The sequence below is a fragment of the Schistocerca nitens genome, chromosome 2 (genome assembly GCF_023898315.1).
Source record: "Schistocerca nitens isolate TAMUIC-IGC-003100 chromosome 2, iqSchNite1.1, whole genome shotgun sequence".
Taxonomy (NCBI): Eukaryota; Metazoa; Arthropoda; class Insecta; order Orthoptera; family Acrididae; genus Schistocerca; species Schistocerca nitens.
In genome coordinates this window covers 724,100,051-724,122,449 of record NC_064615.1, presented here as the reverse complement: position 1 = coordinate 724,122,449, position 22,399 = coordinate 724,100,051, and the positions used below count along the sequence as shown (strand labels likewise).

The window sequence follows — 22,399 nt, the reverse complement described above, 5'->3', positions numbered from 1 at the left end:
ATCTGGCCACCCTCGGCCAGCTCTTGTTCTTTTCCGACCCTGACGCTATTAGGTTTCGAGGGCAAGGGGTCTTTCATTTTCCAACTTATACTTCTCATGCAGCGTCTGACCCGGAACGGGTGGCTGCAAAAGGCATCTGTATCCCATGTTAGGGGTGGCCTCCAGAACTGCGGAAGGCAACAGAATACCACCGCAGATTATCTTCCTTGCATAATGCAGTCTCCATTTTATGCACAAAAAATGGCTTCCTCTCATGTTAAACCAGTGTCTGGAGGTAAAATAGTCCCCCATTCGGATCTCCGGGGGGAACAACTTGAAAGGAGGCAAAAAATCAAAATGAGGATTGGTACCTGGAACGTCAGAACTCTGCTACAAGCAGGAAAACTAGAAAACCTTAAAAGAGAGATGGAAAAGAATCATATGGACCTCATAGGAGTTCCTGAGGTAAGATGGAGAGTTGCAGTCAGAGGAATATGTATTCTACTACTCAGGAGGAGAAGTAAAAAGGAATTAACGGAGTAGGAATGATTATGACAAAGGAATTAGCTAAATGTGTGGAATATGTAGACTATGCAAATGATCGGGTTATTGGTGTAAGGCTGAAAGGAGCACAAAAAGATTTACTGATTGTCCAGGTGTATATGCCAACTTCAGAACACGATGACCAAATTGTAGAGGAAACATACAATGTAATAGAGAGAATAATGGACGAAAATAAAAATGCTGCAAAATAGTAATGAGAGACTGGAACGCCATTGTGGGAGAAGAGAAAGAGGGAAACATAGTAGGCAGTCATGGTCTTGGAAAGAGAAATGACAGAGGTGAATGGTTAATTGACTTCTGCAGGGAAAGGCAGCTGATAGCGGCAAACACATGGTTCAAGAACCATAAGAGGAGGCTCTACACTTGGAAATCACCAGGGGATAAATACAGAAACCAAATCAATTTTATACTGGTAGAAGAAAGATACAGGAATGGAATCAAGAAGGTGCACGCATTACCAGGTGCAGATATTAATAGTGACCACAACTTACTTATGGCAGAAATAGAAATAAGAATGAAAAAACTGAAGAAGGCGACCATGGTGAAGAAGTGGGATTTAGAGAAGATAAGATCCAACAAAGAACAAATTACAGAAATGCTGTCTCGGGACTTTCTAAACACATTACGAGACAAAGACAAGTACTGGAATATGCTGAAAGAAGGAATCATTAAAGCAGGACAGCAAAATATAGGATATGTAAAAGGTCAAAAAAACCATGGGTCACACAAGAAATGATTTCCAAGATGGAGGAGAGAAGAAAATTGAAAAACAAGAACACTGAAGATGCAAGAAAGATATACCGAAGGTTAAATAATGAACTGCGAAGAGAAACAGAGCAGGCTAGGAAAAAATGGCTAAAAGAGGAATGTGATGAAATTGAAGAACTGGACAGGAAGGGAAGATACGACTTACTATACAACGGAGTAAAGACTGTCATGGGTACAAAACAGAGCAGGAAGTGCTGCTATGGAAATTTTGAGTAAAGACGAAGAGGTAGTGTACAAAGATCGTGATGATGTCCTCCAGAGATGGGAAGAGTATATAAAAGAGCTGTATGACACAAATAGCAAACCAGAAACTCTGGAACTTGAATCACACAACAGTGTAAGTGATGACGAGAAAGGACCGACCATCATAATGGAAGAAGTAAAGTCTGCCATAGTTGCAACGAAAAATGGTAAAGCGGTAGGTACAGATACAATACCGGGAGAAATACTAAAATGCTTGAACCACGATGGAATAAGAGAAATATTGAGGTTATGTAATAAAATATATGACAGTGGTGAATGGCCTGAGGACTTTCTGACAACAGTAATGATTCCATTACCGAAAAAACAAGGAACCAAGAAATGCAGCGAGCACAGGACAATCAGCCTCATTTCACATGCAGCCAAAGTGATGTTAAGAATAATTAATAAAAGACTTGAAAAAGTAATGGAGGAGAATCTTGGCGAGGAGCAGTTTGGCTTTAGATGGAATACGGGCACCAGAGATGCAATAGGGCTCCTACGAATCTTGGGAAAAAGGTTTATTGAAAAAGGAAGAGACCTATATATGTGCTTCATCGATCTAGAAAAGGCATTTGACAATGTGGTTTGGGACAAGCTGGCGACTATAATGAGGGAGAAGAGAGTGGACTGGAAAACCAGAAGACTTATAAACTCATTATATCTTAATCAAAAACTTTCAGTTAAAGTGAGAGGAGAAAGTACAAACTGGATCAGACTAGGAAAAGGAGTAAGACAAGGATGCTGTTTATCACCTACTCTTTTCAACCTCTACTTGGAAAATATGATTGACCAATGCTCATTAGATGACAAAGGAGTAGAAATTGGAGGAAGAAGAGTAGGGTGTTTGCGATTTGCTGATGACATGGTCCTTCTAGCCACAGGGGAAAAGAATTACAGGATTTGGTGGACATCATTGCAACTAACAGAAAAAAATATGGAATGAAAATTAACACAAATAAAACAAAAGTATTGGCACTAGGAGGAAATAAAAATTATGCTGAAAGGGGAAACACTAGAACAGGTGCAAAATTTTAAGTATCTTGGAAGCAGGACAGACACCGACTGGAAGTGCACCACAGAAATTAAAACAAGGATAGCAATGGCAAAAGAGGCGTTTTATAAGAAAAGGAGAATCTTCTGCAGTGGTCTGGACAGAGAACTCAGAAAGAGACTCATAAAATGTCTTGTATGGAGTGTTCTTCTATATGGCGCTGAAACATGGACTATGAGGAAAAAGGACAGAGAAAGGCTGGAGGCTTTTGAGATCTGGACATGGCGGAAGATGGAAAGAATAAGTTGGATGGACAGAGTAAAAAATGAAGAGATACTGTGAAGAGTGGGAGAGAAAAGACAGTTACTAGATGTAATAAAGAGAAGAAAAAGAAATTGGATTGGGCATATATTAAGAAAGAATGACGGACTGATAAAAACAGTTTTAGAAGGTTATGTAGAAGGGAAAAGGAAGCGAGGAAGGAAGAGATTCCAGATACTGGATGACATGATGGACGGTACAACATACAGCAGCCTTAAGAAGGAAGCAATGGATTGCAGAAAATGGAGAGGCAAAGGACCTGCTAATACAGCAGATAACATGATGATGATGATGATGATGATGGTTTCACATTTTATGATGATGACATGATCGTGAACCCATGTAAGCACACAGAATATGTACGTGTATCTCTGCCTCTTAATTTGTAGCTTGACTCGTTCAGATAACTTGACTTGTTCCACATGCCTGTAAGTGAATGACTGACTGTGCTTGGAATCAAGCTTGGACCTCTCTTTCACACTGAACAGTCTCTCGACTCAGCCATCCAGGAAAGTCTTATAGGCTGTTTAAAAGTGTCAATCTGCCAGTATCTCCTCCCTGTCCTGGCAAATTCCAAGAAATGCAGTGTTCTCGGAAGAGTTGTGTGCTCTGAAGTTTCCTATTCTGCCAATCTGGCTGTATGACATGGCTGGATGGTAAAGTCTAGAATGTTCCCCTGGAAGGCAGAACTTAAGAGTCTTGGTCCACTTAGAGTGGGCATGCTGTGAAAATAATTTCAGGAAGCATTCTATTACATACAACCACAAACTAATGTACGAAAAAGCTCTGACAATCCTAATACATAATTGTGGTTGCCACATTTGTGTTTTTTGCTTTCTAAAATGCAGCAAGTTATGTACTTCAGTCAAATCAAGCCATTCAGTTATTGAATACTGTTGATTATTTTAATCTCGCAATCAAAGAAAGAGGTAGTCTATTAAAAAATCACTACACAGTATTATACTGATTCCAGCATTAAGGACCATATTAGGCATACAGAATGGCAATGAGTCAAGGAAGACACCAGTGAGAGAGAGAGAGAGAGAGAGAGAGAGAGAGAGAGAGAGAGAGAGAGAGTTATAAGTCTGGGAAAAAAAAGTTTCTGTAATTTATATCATTTATAGATACTGTGCTATTTCCAGATTCTCTTAGCTTAGCTTAATTTTTTTGCAATGGATTAGTAGTTAATACTCACTGTTAACATATTTAAATATGCATAATCTATAATTTTGGTTGAGAGTATTTATTACTCAAGCTTTTAAAATTAAATTTCAGTAACCTTGGAGAATGTTTCAATGATTTGGGACAGAATGCAGATTGCAGAGCTATTGTTCTGTCAGGTGCAGGGAAGCTGTTCACTGCAGGTACTGAAATTTTTTAATACTGTGGAATTACAGTATTTGTGTACTCTGTGGACACAGTTCAAAATTAGAGTTTTTTGTGTTAATTCATAATGGAATCAAGTAATGAACAATTTGTATCTTCACAGTAACTCTAGCATATAGGGTAACTATTCATATGATAGCCAACTAGACTCTTTCTCATGATGTTAATCAAGAATGTTTGAAACACTAGTTTTATTTATTATTATCTTAAAATGCAATGCCAGCCTCAATAATATAGTAGATAAGTAAAAGTTCATAGTCCTTGCTGTAGTGGCATTATTTGCTAAGTTTGAGTGTTTATTGAAAGATTGTGTTGATTAAGAATGCTTTAGTATTCTATCTCTGAACATAAAAAAAGACAGTCATGAAAAAACCGACAACTATTTGTTAGGTCCACAGAGATATATCAACTGTTGCATGTAATTATGGACTGCTCCATATTTCAGTGAATGAAATGTCTTCTTTTTTAATGGTTCATGAGAATGGTAGAAACTTATATTAAAAGCTCTAAATTTCGATGTGGGCTACAGATACAAGAAGGGAAGCCAAAACTTGTGTTAGCATGCAATTTCTCACTCACCTTCAATATGACAGCTGTATTTCATATAATCAGCCATATGTCTCATAGACTGAGCAGTCCTATAAGGAACGATACTGTGGAGACATGGCTTAGCCACAGACTCCCCCCCCCCCCCCCCCCCCCCAAATCCCCCGAAACAACCTTTAACAATACAAATGCAACCAGATGTAGATATATTTTTAACAGCTGTTTGCTAATAACAACCTTGCCCAGCTTACCAGATTTTTAGTTGGCAGAGAATCTGAATAGTTTGTGCACATTTAAAACTGCTGCTACAATCAAGGTAATCCAGCTGTTAAATCACTGGACTCACTTTCAGAAGTTTAAATCCCTTCCTAACCGTATAGGTTTAGGTTTTCTGCAGCTCTCATAAATTGTTGAGGGCTGGAGGTGGAATGGCCCATTCAAAATGAATGTAGCCAATTTAATTCAAAACCTAGATTGTGCGGATCATTAATAACATTATGGTTGATGGTATCGTGTTTCTCCTCCTCCTCCTCCTCCGTCTTCATCCGTCGTCATTGTTATCTTCAGAAATGCCACATTGTTCTTCAAAGAAAGGGAAACACTGAAGAATGAAAAGCAAGGCAAAAATAGAGTCTGATATCAATTTCACATCTTTTGAGGGCTCAACGATGATGATTCTACCAGCTTGATAACAACAGGATGAACAGTCAAAAAATCCCGTGTGTTATTACCACTTTGGGGACTAAGGGTACGAGATGAGGCCAAGCCACAGTATTAACTGGCTCCCACATTTTAATGAAAAATGAGAGCCATGTGGTTAATTTAAAGTTCTTAAGATGAACCACTTACTCACTTTTTCTGACACTCTTAGGAGACAAGCTTAATCTAGCTAAAATGACAATATAAGACCAGTGCAGAACTTTGCAGGTGTGTTTGTTTCCCATCTATGGCAAACTGCATGGCAAATCCATGCCTAATGCTTGATTAGATCTGGCATGATAGATTAATGTAAATTGTCATTCTTAACCTTTTCTTCTTGACTATGATGGTTCATATCGGACTCCTGATTCACCTGTACTTCCATTGCAGTTAAAAACTGGTACACCACATCTTAAATCTCTACCAAATAACTTTGAGATTTCAGAAGTATTGATAATGTTTGTATTCTCTTCATGAAACATACATAAACTTGCCATGCAACCACTTTCTTGATTCTGGATATCATATCTGAACTTGGAATCATAATCAGCAAGAATGTCAAAGATTAATTACAATTCTAATTTTTTTACAAGTTTCAACTGTTTCTCTCTATGCTTCGGAATGCAATGAATATCCAAGGCAGATTGGCAGTCCATGATATAATTATTTCCATGTTCGAGCAGGTATTTCCTTTTGTGAAGTCACTGTAATTGCTGTCACATGTTGAAAAATCACATCGTCCTTTGATAGAGCTCAGCACATTAAATAATAATAATCCCCACACAATATTTGCACTTCTATGTATGAGATCTTATTGTATAATTCTCAAGTGTATCATTCATCAGTAATTAGATGTAAAGATACACATAACTCCTCTGGAGTGATACATATCTGCATCTACATCGACACTTCACAAGCCACCGTAAGGTGTGTGGTACCCTGTACCTCTACTTGTCATTTCCCCTCCTGTTCCACTCACAGAGTGAGGGAAAAATGACTGTCTGTACGCCTCCGTATGAGCCCTAATTTCTAGTATCTTATCTTCATGGTCCTTAAGCATGTTTGTTGGCAGGTGCACAATTGTTTGGCAGTCATCTTCATATGCCGGTTCTCTAAATTTTCTCAATAGTGTTTCCTGAAAAGAATGCCACCTTCCCTCTAGGGATTCCCATTTGAGTTCCAGAAGCATCTCCGTAACACTTAAGTTTCTTTTAACCTTCCGGTAACAAATCTAGCAGCATTCCTTTGAGTTGCTTTGATGTTGTATGTTTATACAGTTTGCCTGTGTGAATGATTTCTTGAACGTGAAATTTAAAACTTCGGCTTTCATTTTGTTATCTTCAACTGCCATACCAGAATGGTCAAGAAGAGACTACATGGAAGCCTTAGACCCACTTAGTGATTTTACATACAACCAGAATTTTCTCGGGTACTCTGCCAGATCTTTTGCTAAGGTGTGACGGTGGCAGTTATTGTATGCTTCACGCATAGATATTTTCACAGACTCATGAATCTCTACTAACCTTCGCTTGTCATTTGTGTGTCCCATTTTGAACCTAGAGTGCAACAGCCTCTGCTTCCTCAGCGTCTTACATGTTTTGTTATTAAACCATGGTGGGTATTTTCCGTCCTTTATGCATATATCAGGCACTTAGCTCTCCAGACATCGATTTACAATCTGCTTAAACTTTGCCCATAATTCCTCTACATCCATCTTACTTGTACTAAGTGATGCCAATTCACTGTCTCAATAAGATGCCAATGACTGCTTATCTGCTCTATCTAGCAAAAACACTCTCCTATTCTTGGCTGGTTTATTAACTTTCGTAATCGTAGTTGCTATAATGACATCCTGATGGCTCATCCCTAATTCTGTACTGACATTATCGATAAGATCTGGCATATTTGTAGCTGCAAGGTCTAAGATATTTCCATTGCATGTGGGCTGTTGAGCTAGCTGCTCAAGACAATTTTCAGAAAACGTGTTCGCAGTATTTCATATGATTGTATGTCTGCACTCCCTGCAATGAATCCATGGACATCCCAATCCAACTCGGCAGGTTAAAGCTACCTCCAAGTAGTATTGCATGGTCTGACTATTTACGCGCTATTGACCTTAGACTTTCTTTGAATAACTCTAGAACTGCCACAGCAGAATCGGGTGACCGGTAAAAATATCCAACAATTAACTTTGTTTCACCTATACCTGTTACACATGACCACACTCAACTCCGACCTCAATAGAGATAATATTTTTGTCAACTGCAATGCAAACTCCACCTCCTATGGCCTCTAATCTGTGTTTCCGATGTATGTTCCACGACTCGTTAAATATTCCCGAGCTTTCTACTTCAGGTTTCAGCCAGCTCAGTCCCCAGAATAATGTGAGTGTGAGAACTTTCGTGTACGACAGTAAATTCAGGAACTTTATTACAAATACTTTGACAGTTTACTGATAAAATTTTGACAGTCAAAGTGTCGTTATTCTGAATGCTGTTTGACTTCCCTTGCTGTTAATTGACTGGCGAGTGTTCATCATAGTACCTCAAACTACCGCCTGGCCTATAAAAACCCTCATATGCATTCCACAAGTACTCTGCTACCTAAGTAGCTGCTTCATTTGTGTAGTGCACCTCTGACCTATCAAGGGGAGTCCTGTAAATCCCCACATGGTAACGCAGGTCCAGGAATCCACAGCAAAGACCATCACAGAGTCGACGAAGCCTTTGGCTGAGACCCTCCAGTTGGCTCCAAACCAAAGGACCCCAGTCAACTCTAGAAGTGATGATGCAAATTGCAAGCTCCACTTGCACCCCGTGGGCAAGGGTAGCACTTTTCACCACCTCTGCCAGTCGCCTGTATCAACTGAGGATTGCCTCAGAACCCAGGCGACAGTTGTCATCGGTGCCAATGCGAGCCACAACTTGCAGAAGACTGCACCCTGCATGCTTGATAGCCACCAACAAGGCTGCTTCCACATCTTGGATGAGGCCCCCTGGCAGACATACAGTGGCTTTTTTGCCATCCCTGAACACTAGCTTCCTCAGTGGCTCCATATTGCGCCTAATATTGCAGCACCCAATAATCAATACACCCCTCCCCCATGTGCCTGCTTTGACCCTGCTGAAGGAGTGGTCAGGCGGCCAGTCCACATTGGCCCTCTGCCTCAAGCAACGCGAACGCGTTACCACCCGCCACTCACCCTGCTGTGAGGGTGGATCCACCATGTTGTGTGCACTAGGAGGTGCCTCAGAAGCTGAGCTCGTGAGAAAACTAGTGACACCTGAGGTGTCCCATCTGATGTGCGAGATTCTCTGCCACTGCTACACCCTGAGGCAGTAGCCTGATGGTGACTGACCATAGCCAACAGCACGTTCAGCTGTTCGCGAACTGTGGCCAACTCCTCCTGCGTCCGCACACAGCATCCACACATCCTAGCAAGGCTAACTGAAGAAGTGAACTATAAAAGCAGACAATCCTAGATATGCGACTCGCTACCCTCCTGATGTATCACCAATAGGCAATGATACGTTAAAGAACTATGTAGCTGGCTGTTCAGTGAGCAACTATTGTGCTAAAGACTGAATGAATTGACACTTACAAAAACGCAAGATTAACGCTCTTAAACAGAGACACAGGCAAGAAATTTAATAAATATACTACGTGGAAAACACAGAAGAGGATAAACACTTAACTTGCAACTCTTTAGACACGTTTGTATCACAGTCAAGACCCGTAGCTTGACTGACTGGCTTACTAAATGAATGGATGGTTGCTTTCAAAACAAAACAAATGAGAAACTAATGTGCTACAGACTGAATGAATATACACTTACAAAAATGCAAGATTAACACTCTTAAAAAGAGACACATACACACGAAATTTAATAAATTTACTATGTGGAAAACACAGAAAAGGATAAACCACTTAACTTGCCACTGTGTAGGTGTACTCGTATCGCAGCCAAGAGCTGGAGACTTTTATGTCGTACTGAGAGTGTATCCTGACGACCACAACTACTGGTGCATCACAAGCAGTGATAGGTTTGCTCACATATTTCCATCAGCAAGCAATGTCAAGTGTTTTAGGCTCTCTATGGAGCTGTAGATGCAAGGAGATTAAACATCATCTCGAACAATGCAGACGCACATAAAAATGTGTTCTTCTAATGGAAACTGGAATTATACAAATAAAAACTGTTGTTGCAGACAGTATGAAAATGCAATAATGATTCCTACATTAAAGCCTAAAAAGGAGTGTACCAAACCACGTAGTTACTGCAGTGTTACTCTCATCCCATCTAGAGGAAGTACTTGTGCATAAAAGGAGAACTGTGACCATGAATTTGGTGAACAAAATTCTTCTGAGCTGCTTAAAATAGGTTACCGTTAGCAACAAGTTTTCCTATCACACAAATAATCAACTTTTGTGCCCCTGTAAAAATCTTTCTACATAACTTGGACATAAATTGATCAGCACCTGCTAACTAGTGTGTTGCTCCACATTTGGAATGAAATACTGCAGTGTTTCTGTGGGCTTGGATTTGACAAGTCCTTGCTAGGTTTCTGGAGGTACGTTGCACTAGATACCTACACCCAGGTCACACATTTCCCATAAATTGTGGACTTCTGGTTTGTGGACTTCTGGTTTGTGGACTTCTGGTTTGTGGACTTCTGGTTTGTGGACTTCTGGTTTGTGGACTTCTGGTTTGTGGACTTCTGGTTTGTGGACTTCTGGTTTGTGGACTTCTGGTTTGTGGACTTCTGGTTTGTGGACTTCTGGTTTGTGGACTTCTGGTTTGTGGACTTCTGGTTTGTGGACTTCTGGTTTGTGGACTTCTGGTTTGTGGACTTCTGGTTTGTGGACTTCTGGTTTGTGGACTTCTGGTTTGTGGACTTCTGGTTTGTGGACATGGAGCTCACACCTGATGTGTTCCATTGGGTTCAGGTCTGGTGAATTCAGTGGAAGCAGCAACATGAATTCACTATTGTGCTTCTCAGACAGAGAGTTATGCTGCTGGAAGATTCCATCACCATTGTGGAAAACTTCAAGCATGAAAGGATGAATGTGGTTCACAATAATGTTCGTGTAGCCCCACATCTGTCACAGTATCTTCAATTAGTACCGTATGTCCATGAAAACTTAGGTCTATGTCCCCCATGACATAATACAACTCCACCAGCATCCATGGCATGTTGTGTGTTTTGAGTAGGTGTTCTCCTGCAACACGTTGTATCTGGACACGGATATTTGGACTGGTGAATCTAGAAATGTGCTTCATCTCACCAGGAGACATGTTTCTATTGATCCAAAGTCCAACCTCAATAATCTTCTGCCCACTGCAGTCATAATTGACAGTGTCGTTGAGTTAACATGGAAACACTTAAGGGTTGTCTGCTGCAGAGCACTACACTCAACAATATGTTCTGAATAGGGTGCTCTGAAACACTTGGACCTGCTCAGCATTATACTCTGTCATCAATACGCCACATATCGCCATATATCCTCGTTTACAGAGCAGGAAAGCCTATGCGCCTGTGCTCTTGGAAGAAGTGTGGAAGTCCAAAAGCTTGTTGCCTAGTCAGTTTAACTCTCCTTCAACCACTTTCCATAAAAGTTCACGACAGTAGCACATGAACAGATAATCAGCTTCACCCTTTCAAATTTGTTCATTCCCAGGTATGAGGCCTTAACAGTCTGCCCTTGTCAAAGTCTCTGATGTCAGTGGATTTCCCCATTTGCGGTCCTTATCATTGCTACTATGGTTCCCCATGCTTCTCTGCTCTGCTTACATATGTTCCTTACCACATCACGTGCCTGCAATGCCTGCAGGTAGTTCAATTTTGTGGTGGGTAGTGACTGTAATGTTTTGGCTCATCAGAGTGTGAGCTTGAATCTAAGGCAAGTAGCAATTTTGATTGTAGTGAGTGTCTGGGAAAGGGAGGCGCATGGGGTTGGATGATTTAAGAAAAAGATGGGGGAGTGAAGAGTAGAAAAGAACATATAGGTGCATGTGTGCGAGGTTTCTATGAAATTTTCTGCTCTTCATGTAACCTAATAACCATAAAATGCCAACTGTATTTGTTTTGAAAAGACAAGGAGAATAGACAGAAAAAGCCTATATTTGTTATCATCTGAAAAAAAAATTACAAATGTGTGAAATTGTTTCTGTTCAGTTTTTAACCCACTGTCATTCATAATGGCAGACAATATTTTAATACTATTGTGTACATGATATCTGAGTCTAATCTTTGGCACCATCTGTTGCAGTCTCATGCAGCATCTATTTAGAATGTTGAATTGGCTGCACAAACAATTTTTCCTGTCTGTATTGGAGCCAGTCTAGTGGGCGACCGTCAGATTGGTCTCCCACCACTGATCGGGTCATTTTCAGCCTGGAATCTCATTGACTGGAGTAAATTGTCTTTAGTGATGAGCCCTGATGACTAGCAAAGATGTGTCTGGAGATTCCGTGGACTGTGGTGGGATACCAACCTGTCACCCACACATCATACGGCCCAACAGCCAGTAGTGATAGTGCGAGCATCATTTCATTTCATAGCAGTCAGACTCCTTCGGTTGTCATCCACAGCACCCTCATAGTACAGCAGTATGTTGATGATATTTGTTCCCTGTTTTGTTGCACTTCATGGAAAGCCATCTTGGGCTCTCACATTTCAGCAAGAAAATGCCTGCTCACACATAATGAGAATTTCTATTGGTTGTCTTCATACTTGCCAAACACTGCCTTGGCCAGCAAGGTTGCTATATCTCTCCCCAGTTGATAATGTTTGGAGCATTATGGGCAGGACCCTCCAACCACCTCAGAAGTTTTTACACTCTAACACACCAGTTGGACAGAATTTGGCACAATATCCCTTAGGAGGACATCCAACACCACCTATCAATCAATGTCAAGCTGAATAACTGATGGCATAAGGGCTGGAGGTGGATCAAGTGTAATTGACTTGTGCTCAATTTTTGAAGCTCTTTCACTTGCATAAATCATCCAACTTTCCTGAAAATGTATTATTTCTCTGTCTGTACATGTACGTAACAGGTACCAATTTCTGTCCCATTCGGATAATCCTCCGTCATGCATCATATTTGTCTTAGAGTGTATTTAGTGTTGCTATATAGTACTTTTCTTGACTTTCCATAGTAAGAACTGCTCTCTTAAACTGTGGGTATTGAATGTTTGCTACTGCATGGATAGTGTCGCATGTAAATTTTTTTGTACATTTCATATCTGACTCTCCTTTAGCACTGCATCTATGTTGATGAAATTACAATAAAAATACTCGTGAACTTCTGACAAAACAGTATTATTTGTTTCTGCTCGTATTTACAGTGCCATTAACTGTGAAGCCTCTTCCGGTATATGCTGTCTCTCATCTTCTGGCACTGCAGTCTTCATGGCCTTGTTGATGTGCGAACTAGAACAATAATTTGTTCCAAGTATATCTTCCCTGTCCTTTAACAACCTGTCAAAAAATATTTCTACATCAGACCATCGCATTCCAGATAGAAGTTTGAGTGTGGCAGGGTGACATACCATATTTCTCTTTCCTTTTAGCTTCCAGAATTGCACTGAGAACTTCAAAGATTTAATTATCTTTTACCAGCACAATTGAGATTATGAAGTACTTCCAGGGCAATAACATTTTTCTTCAATAGATTGATGGTGTTCATGTTGCACAGCCTATGCTGGCAATGTATAGATATAATTAGCATGAAATGTTACTCACAGCCAGCATATTTTGAGCATTTCTTGTTATAACAGCAGCAAACTTTCCATTGCCTATCTCATTGATAACATCATTGGTATATCTTGACAATATTGGGCAAGTGCATGGTGTGTTGGTGCCTCATAATAAGGTCGTATCTTCTTCAAGGAATCTTGCCAGTGTGTAGTTTTTAACATTAAAAGAGGTACACCTGTCACATACACTGCTTTAGCACATCTTTAGCAACTTATTCATCTGTAACAGCTATAGACTGAATGGCAACAGTACATCAGTCAGCTTAAACATATCTACAGACTGACATACTTGCTGATGCAGAAGGCATAGTCTCAACACTATTCCTTCCAGCTTCTATTTCCAACTGCTGCTTTTTCTTTCTTGTTGTAGGTTGTGACAATACCAGACATGTATTAAGTTATGCATCTACCTGACATTCATTGAGATGCTGACAGTTGCAATGCCAGCGCATAATGTTATAGCTTTGTTACAATATTTACATATGGCTTCCATTTGTCCATCCACATTTCCATACATTGTCTGGCTGCAGAAGACTTGGTAGCTATGATGGTCACAGACACTTTGATAGATTTATCCCAAGAGAACAAGCACATCAATGGATCAAATGTTTATGTCCAGCACAATCTAGCTTCTGCATTTCCTCTACTGAACATTTCCATGTCTGGGGGTGTTTCTCTACCACCCAGGACACATTGGTTCAGTGGTTTGCAGCAGTTTAAGCAACGAAATTAACTTGTCATAAAACCATGCCTACTTCAATTAAACTGCTTAATGTATTAAAAAAGATGCTGTGACTTACCAAACGGGAAAGCGCTGGTAGATAGACACAATAAAAAACACACACACAAATATCAAGCTTTCGCAACCCACAGTTGCTTCATCAGGAAAGAGGGAAGGAGAGGGAAAGACGAAAGGATGTGGGTTTTAAGGGAGAGGGTAAGGAGTCATTTCAATCCCGGGAGCGTAAAGTGGTAGATCAGCCAAAGACATTCTTTGCTGCTTTAAGAGATAAGAAAAGATTGAGATGATGATGTAACAAGGTGGGTAGAGGACATTTGTAGACATGTAAGAGCAACATGGATGCATATGACTGAAGACAGGAATGAAATAAAATAACTGCAGGCTGTATTCAGCAGTATATGTGAAATATCTGATGATGATTACAATCAAAATTGAAATTAAGATCTGCTTTGCTACTGCTTCTCTTGCTAAAATTTGTTTCAGGCATTGATCTAAATTCTATGGTCAAAATTGGTGCTTCAATATCAGAACAAGATGATGTCGCACGTCGCTGTAAAATTCTGTCCAATTTTATTAAAAAGTACCAAGATGCCATTACATCACTTGAGAAGGTTAGTATGCTGTTTTTCTTTGCTGCATAGATATCCTATATATCCTATTCCCTACCCTCTCCTCAGTTACCATTCCTTTTCTTTCTGTAATTACCTTAACACACCACTGCCTTGTGGTTGGTCTTGGGAGGGATGAGGGCTAAGGGAGAAAACCCTGAAAGAAAATCCGGAGTGGGGCCGCAAAGGCGGTTGGAAGGCGCTCTACGTCCCCTTCCAGCAGCTCCTGCAATCAAAGTGATACCAGACGTACTGGCTTGCCTTTCCTCTGGATATTATCATTTAGGTCGAGAGGGAGACCTTGATGATTGGGCAACTCACGAGTCTTCATATTTATCGCTCAGGCTTGTAGCGTCCTGGAGAAGACACTTCAGCGACGTCCAAGGACTTTGGCACAACACGGGAAGAGGTAGTTACCGGTTATAAGCTCTGTCTGATTGGCGTAAGACTCGAGTGCCGGGGGCCACTTCCGACGGTGGGAGAGATCATTGCATCTCACTGGACAGCTACCGCCCGCCTCAAGCTGGGCAGCCCCCAGCCAATAAGGTGCTGTCCCACCACTATCCGCCTGCTTCACGGGGTGTGTGGAGCTTAGAAGTAATCTTTGACAAGCGGGTTGATATAGTACACCTACCAACAACAAAAATGAAATAACAAAGAAATCACTATTTCGTATTGCCACCTGGAATGTTAGGACCATGTGTCCAAGGTACATTGACGATGCCCAAGAGGTTGATTACATCCATAAGACTGCCATAATTGACAGAGAGCTCCATCATTTGAATGTTGACATCGCGGGACTGCAGGAGACGCAGCTTCCAGATGCGGGCTCTGTCAGGGAGGGTTACACATTCTTCTGGCAGGGGAAGTCTCAAGACGAGCCAAGACTTCATGGCGTAGGATTTACTGTTAAAAACACCGTCCTGAACTGTACTGTGCCACCATCCGGTGGAACAGAGCGAATTACTGCTTCGAAAATACGCTCCTCAAGTGGCACTGTCAACATCCTAAATGTGTACGCTCCCACCTTATCATCCAGCATGGAAGAGAAGGATCCGTTTTATGATTTACTTAGCGACAGAATAGCCAAGGTACCTAGCACTGAGACACTGTATATTCTAGGGGACTTTAATTCTAGAGTTGGATCAGATAATGACATATGGCCAAATTGCCTGGGACATCATGGGGTGGGAAAAATGAATGAAAATGGCCAGAGACTGCTTGAAGTTTGCTGCTTTTATGGACTCTGTATCACAAACACATATTTCCAGCTTAAGGATCAGCACAAGGTGTCTTGGAGACACCCGCACTCTCATCACTGGCATCAACGTGACTTAGTCATAGCTAGGCGTACTGGTCTCAAAAATGTGCTATTGACACGAAGTTATCATAGTGCTGATTGCAACACTGACCATGCCCTGGTGGCGTGCACATTGAGGCTCACTTCTAAGAAATGTCACCACGCTAAACTGAGAGGTCATCCCCGTATCTACACAGATCATGTTCATGACACACAAAGAAAGCAGGATTTTGCCAGTAATTTTGAAAGTGCTCTCCCAGGAAACGTGCAAGCAGAAAGGAATGTTGATAAGAAATGGGCAAAACTCACGGGTGCAATCTACAGCTCAGCAATATTGGCCTATGGAATAAAAGGAAAAAGAAATAAGGACTGGTACAAGCAAAATTAGGAAGAAATGGACCAGTCACTGAGGCTAAACGGAAAGCCCTGCTCACTTACAAAAGAAACCCAAATGAAAGAACTCGAGATGATGACCTACTTAAAGCAAAGAACAGGGCACAGCAAACATCCAGGTGATGCACAAATAACTACTGGCTGAATTTATGTGCAGGTATACAGAAAGCGGCCGATTCTGGGGATGCTAAGGCAATGTACGATGGTATTAAGAAAGCAATTGGACCAACTGTCAGAAAAACAGCTCCTCTGAAGTCCAAGACAGGTGAAGTCATTGCTGATGAAGGCAAACAAATGGAACGCTGGGTTGAACACTACCTCGAGTTGTATGCAGCCGGAAATGAAGTTAGCAAGGATGCATGTGACGCCATCAAACAAATGCCAGTTATGGAAGAACTAGATGCAATGCCTACTATGGAAGAACTTAGTAGAGAAATAGATTCTCTTGCTAACAGAAAGGCCCCAGGTGAAGATGGGATCTCTGCAGAGGTTATTAAGTATAACAAGTCTGTTCTTCTCAAACATTTATATTCACTTATCACAACCAGTTGGGAAGAAGATTATGTCCCGATGAGTATGCGGAATTCGAGGATAGTTACTCTATAGAAACAGAGAGGGAACAGAAGTGACTGTAACAATTACCGAGGCATTTCATTACTAAGTGTAGCCAGGAAAGCTTATGCAAGAGTCATCCTAATGCGATTACAAATCTTAACTTCCAGAATCTACCCAGAATCTGTGTGGCTTCAGGCCCGGCCGATCAACCGTAGATATGACCTTCTCCTTAAGACAGCTACAAGAGAAATGTCATGAGCAGCAGAGGCCACTTTTTATTGCTTTCATTGACCTTGTTAAAGCGTTTGATTTAGTGAGCAGAAATGGGCTTTTCAAACTGTTGCAGAAGAATGGATGCTCATCTAAACTACTACAGTTAATTGCCTCTTTCCATGAGAAAACACAATCAACAATCTGCTTCAACGGTAAAACATCAGAAGCATTCCCTGTTAATAGTGGTGTGAAACAGGGGTGTGTGTTAGCTCTTACATTCTTTGGGATTTTCTTTTCCCTTCTGCTCAGATTTGCCTTTGAAGACTGTGAGGAGGGAGTGTATCTACATATGAGGTCTGATGGAAATCTTTTCAACATTGCTTGCCTCAAGGCCAAGACCAAAGTAAATACAGTTGTTATCCGTGAGTTGTTATATGCGGACGATGTAGCTCTAGTAGCGAACACAGACGATGAGCTGCAGTATATAATCAACAAATTATCAAATGCCTGTGAAAAATTTGGTCTACTCATCAGCCTTCAAAAGACTAAGATCATGGTGCAGAGCACTACCAACCTTCCATCCATCAGCATTGATGGCAATCCTCTCCAGATAGTTGATGACTTTACCTACTTGGGATCCACAATATGTGGATCCATGTGTCCATGGACACTGAAATTACTAACAGAATAGCAAAGGCATCATCTGTCATGGCTAGATTGAAAAACAGAGTATGGAACAACGGATTGCTTACCACAAAAACTAAATTAAAAGTCTACAACGCTTGTGTTATAAGCACCCTTCACTATAAGCACCCTTCACACGAATCTCGACTCAACAGCTTCCATCTCCGCTGTCTCTGGAAGATCCTTCAGATCTCTTGGAGAGATAGAGTACCCAACACCAAAGTCTTTCATCGTGCAACCACAACCAGCATCTTTGCACTCCCGAGTCATCGACGTCTAAGATGGTGGGGACATGTCAGGCACATGGAACCTGAACGGATACCGAAACAACTGCTGTACGGAGAACTTCAGGAGGATGTGAGGCCAGTGGGACGACCGCTTCTTCGTTTCAAGGATGTCTGCAAGAGAGACCTGACCAAGACCAGAATCAATCAGTCGCTGGGAACGCATTGCAGATGACCGTGTCAAGTGGCAAGCAACTGTGCGCAACGGCGTCAAGCTCTCAGAGGACGAACGCACACAGGAACAAATCAGGAAGAGGACAAAGCGAAGTCCCTCAAATTTCACATGTCCAAACTGCAGTAGGGACTGCCACTCTAGAGTGGGACGTTTTAGCCACAGCAGATGCTGCAGACTCTGAACGAAGCATGCTACACCATCATCCCTCAAGGATGGACGGATGCCATTATTATTACAGATGTTGGAAAAGTAATTATTTATTGATAGTCATTACTTTACATCATCATCTTCTGGCCCTTGACTGGGTCTGTTGGGGAAAATAGCTGCTCCAGCTTTTCCAGCCCTCCCCCACATTTCTCTCTACATTGTGTCCACCTTTTTCTCTCTTCTTCTTATGTTCTTTCGCTCCAATGACCCAACTTTAAATTGCTCAAAATTCATCTTTCTTATATACACTGATCAGCTTGGCCTTACAGTCTCTCCCATTTTTCAATTTTTTTATTCACCCACATGCTGCCTCAAGTAAGTTTGTGAGAATTCCTTGTAAGTTTGAGAGTATTTGTAAATATTCTCCCTTTTGAGAGGCAATACAGTTGACTATATTACACTAGGAGTCAGAACAGGAGGAATGTTAACTGCTTTTATAACATTATGTGACCTATGGACATTTGCATGCTAAATCTATACCTGTGACTATCTAATTGGTGTTTTATTTTTAAATTGGACAAATTTTTATCTCTGACATTAAAATCAGTTTCTGGAATATGCAAAATTCACACTGTTTGTTGTTATCATAGTACCTTTAAGAAACTGCTCATGCCATTGTGCATATCGTGCAGAGCCATCTTTTAATGAAGGAATTTTTCAGTAATGTACTGCAAACATCTTGGTACAAAGTGAGAGTAATACACAGGAAAGGAGGCTAAACTTAACCTGAGGCTGGTTTGGGCATAGGAACAATAAGATTATAAGAAGGTTGGATATGATGCTATGCAGTCTCCTAGGCAACATCTGTTAATGACAAGTGCATTGAAAAGTCATCAAGCTAACACACAGGACTATCACAATCCCCATACTTGACATCAATCAAATTTTCAATTACTGCTGCAGTGGAGACTGGACAGTCATAACAACACCATGGAAGGATGAAAATCCATTGCCGTTAGTAATCCTGCCGGGTCATTCCATACCAAGTGGTTCAGGAAAAAAATAACTGGTTGCTTGACCATATCTGAAAAAATTTATATTTTCTGGATGAATTCTCTAATGTTTAGTGGGTTCAAAAACATTTTTGAATTTTTTTTATTGTTTATCCTTTAGAAACAGCAGTCATTTTTTGTTTCAGGCTGCAAGCAGTTTTTTGCATTCACAAGCATCTGCAGTTTTTTAAATTATTCAATGATGGGTTGCCCCTGACCTTTCAAATAAGAAGTGTTTAGTTCAACACTCTTTGGACTGAAAGTTAAAACCATGCTCATCTAGCTGAATGTATTCCTTAATAAATTTGTAATGGCTCAAAGTTATTGGTCGTGCAAAAAAAAAAAAAAAAAAAAAAAAAAAAAAAAAAAAAAAAAAAAAAAAAAAAACTAAAGTTTTGCACAGTATTTTTCCAAAGCAGTATTTTCTCAGCCTTAATATTTTTTGTGCTATTACACTTCATAGCATAGTTACTTTGTATACAGCATTGATGGTGAGAATCATACACTTTACAACAATACAGTATTTTAAAAAACTGATTTTTTGAATTTTTTCAATCTTTGACCTGCTATATATTTGTTAGGGGACCAGATAAAAATCTGTAAATTACACACTTCATAAGCCTTTGATATCAAACATCAGTATAAATTACAGCTTTGAGATTCAATCGGAAGTTAAAAAAATAAAAAAAAATTACAAATATTAGTCAGAAATATGTCTCTTAATACCTACAATATCCAGAATAATGGAATAAAGTATATCTATTACATAATTTAAACAAATGAAAGAGCACTTGAAATTAAAGCAGTGCATGATTATCTATTGAAACAATCCTCTGCAGGATGTTTCAAAAGTTTATCAGTTAGCATCTTCAAATCTATACAGGCCCACGGACAAGCCAGTATAAGTCTGTGTGTTGTCTTCCCCCTTCCACCACTGTCTGTGCACTCACACTCAGTTAACAATGAGCTCTTGAAGTGTGCAGTTTAACAATGGAGTCTTGGTGTTCTATTGGTGTCTATATTAATGAAGCTTTCCATAAGTGTGTGTATGTGTGTGTGTGTGTGTGTGTGTGTGTGTGTGTGTGTGTGTGTGTGTGTGTGTGTTTCCTAGGTCGACTCAACTTGCAAGTCCCATAAAATTAAATACGCAAAGAAATTTCCTCACCTTTTTGTCATTGACAAAGAAAGGGATGGTGATAGGTTAGATAAAGAATTTTGTGACCCATCAGAAACTATTTAAAAAAAGTGGATTTTGCTTGTGAAATCATAGGTGTATGGCCTGCTGGTAAAATTGGGAAACTAAGTGAAGAAAAGACATCTTGCATTGAATGCAGAAATTGAGAAAATGGCAGCTACTGTCTAAAAGAATTTGGAAGTCTCATTTCAAAAGAAAAGTTGCAGTAAAGTAGATGGAAGCTGTAAAAAGTCTCCAACTGAATATGATGATCTGATAGAAAAGCTGAAAACTAAATGTTATATTTCAAACAAAGAGGATAAAGTTAAGATTATCAGTTTACTACCAAATTCTTGGAGTTGAGCAGAAGTTGGTTATGAATTTAATGTGTCAGAACATTTGGTCAAATTAACAAGGCAGTTAGTAAAAGAGCAGGGAATTTTGCCTGCATCACAAAAGAAAAATGCATCTAATTTCATAGACGAAAACACGATCGAAAAGGTTATTAGGTTTTATGAAGATGACAATGACAGACACGTGATGCCTGGCAAAAAAGATTGTTTTTCTAAGGTTCAGAGACAAAAAAGGGTTAATATTGTGCAATTTAAATGACCTATTCACTGAAATCAAAAACAAAAATCCTGATATTAAAATTAGAAGGTTGAAATTTCGCAAGCTGAAACTGAAATGGTGTATTGTTGCAGGGGCATATGGCACCCGTGACATTTGCATTTGTTTGTAGCACCAGAATGTAAAGTTGATGATAAATGGGTCCAATCTTGCAGTTGACTATAAAGACCTTTTGGAAGTTTTGGTTTGCAATATTGACAGTTGCAGTTGCATGATCATGGGAAAATGTTAAGACTGTCCAGACAAACAAGCTGATGTCTGACAATATAGAATACAAACAGTGGATGATACAAGACAGAATGGGAATGGTGACATTACAAAACCATGAGAAGAGGTCTTTGAAGTGTTGGTAACTAACCTTGAAAACCTGAAAATGCATCATATTATTGCCAAAGCTCAGGGTAAATTTCTGAAAGACAAAGAGCTAACCCTGGCAGCTGATGAATGCTTAGTTCATGCCAACTTTACTGAAAACTATTCCTTCATTTTTCAAGATGAAGTACAAAGGCACCATTGGGTAAACAAACGGGCCACAGACTGATCATTTGTGTTTTATTATAAAGATAAAAATAAACTAGAGTGTCACAGTTTTTTGTCATAAGTGACTAATGTGAACACCATGCTACCGCAGTGCACACTTTTCAACTGCAAATTCACTGCATAAAACAGCTCCACTCTTCCACAAACAAACTGATCTACCCAAGTGACAGTGCTGCAAGGAATATATATAGCACTTTTTTTTTGCATCATGCCATGGAAAGAATGCTTATGATGGCATCAGAGGTACAACAAAGTGAGCTGACGCAAAACCTAGTCTGTAGTGGGCCTATGAGAACCAGATCTTGACATGTCAATAAATGTTTAAATTCTGTAAAGAACAGGTAAATGGATTGCCTATGTTTTTATAAAAATGTGAAGAAATACAAGAACTCTGTCATTGTCTTGGAGGAAAGATTCAGTGCTAGTCAGAAGATATAAAGGCACCTGATCTTTTCATTGTTTTATGCTTCAGTCACATAACTTGCTCGAGTGTAAGTTCACATCAACATACCATGATACTGAGCTTCACCATTGTGGAAAACTTGTACCACTGACACTTCCAAATGAGGACATAGTGGCTTGTGTTAATGGCAAACGATGGTGGAGTGATAATATTGATTGTCAAAACCAAGATGTACATTTT

The 22,399-nt window shown here is 40.1% G+C and overlaps 1 protein-coding gene across 8 annotated transcripts in view; it reads left to right on the top strand.

Annotated features, from left to right (window-relative positions):
- Window positions 1-22,399, top strand: part of LOC126236910 (delta(3,5)-Delta(2,4)-dienoyl-CoA isomerase, mitochondrial) — a 73,969-nt gene that overhangs the window by 10,051 nt on the left and 41,519 nt on the right. For all 8 annotated transcript variants that reach the window (XM_049946563.1, XM_049946558.1, XM_049946559.1 and 5 more), the window contains exons 3-4: window positions 4,142-4,230; window positions 14,485-14,612. In XM_049946563.1, the coding sequence (XP_049802520.1) occupies window positions 4,142-4,230; window positions 14,485-14,612 (217 nt within the window). The remainder of the gene's footprint in view (window positions 1-4,141; window positions 4,231-14,484; window positions 14,613-22,399) is intronic.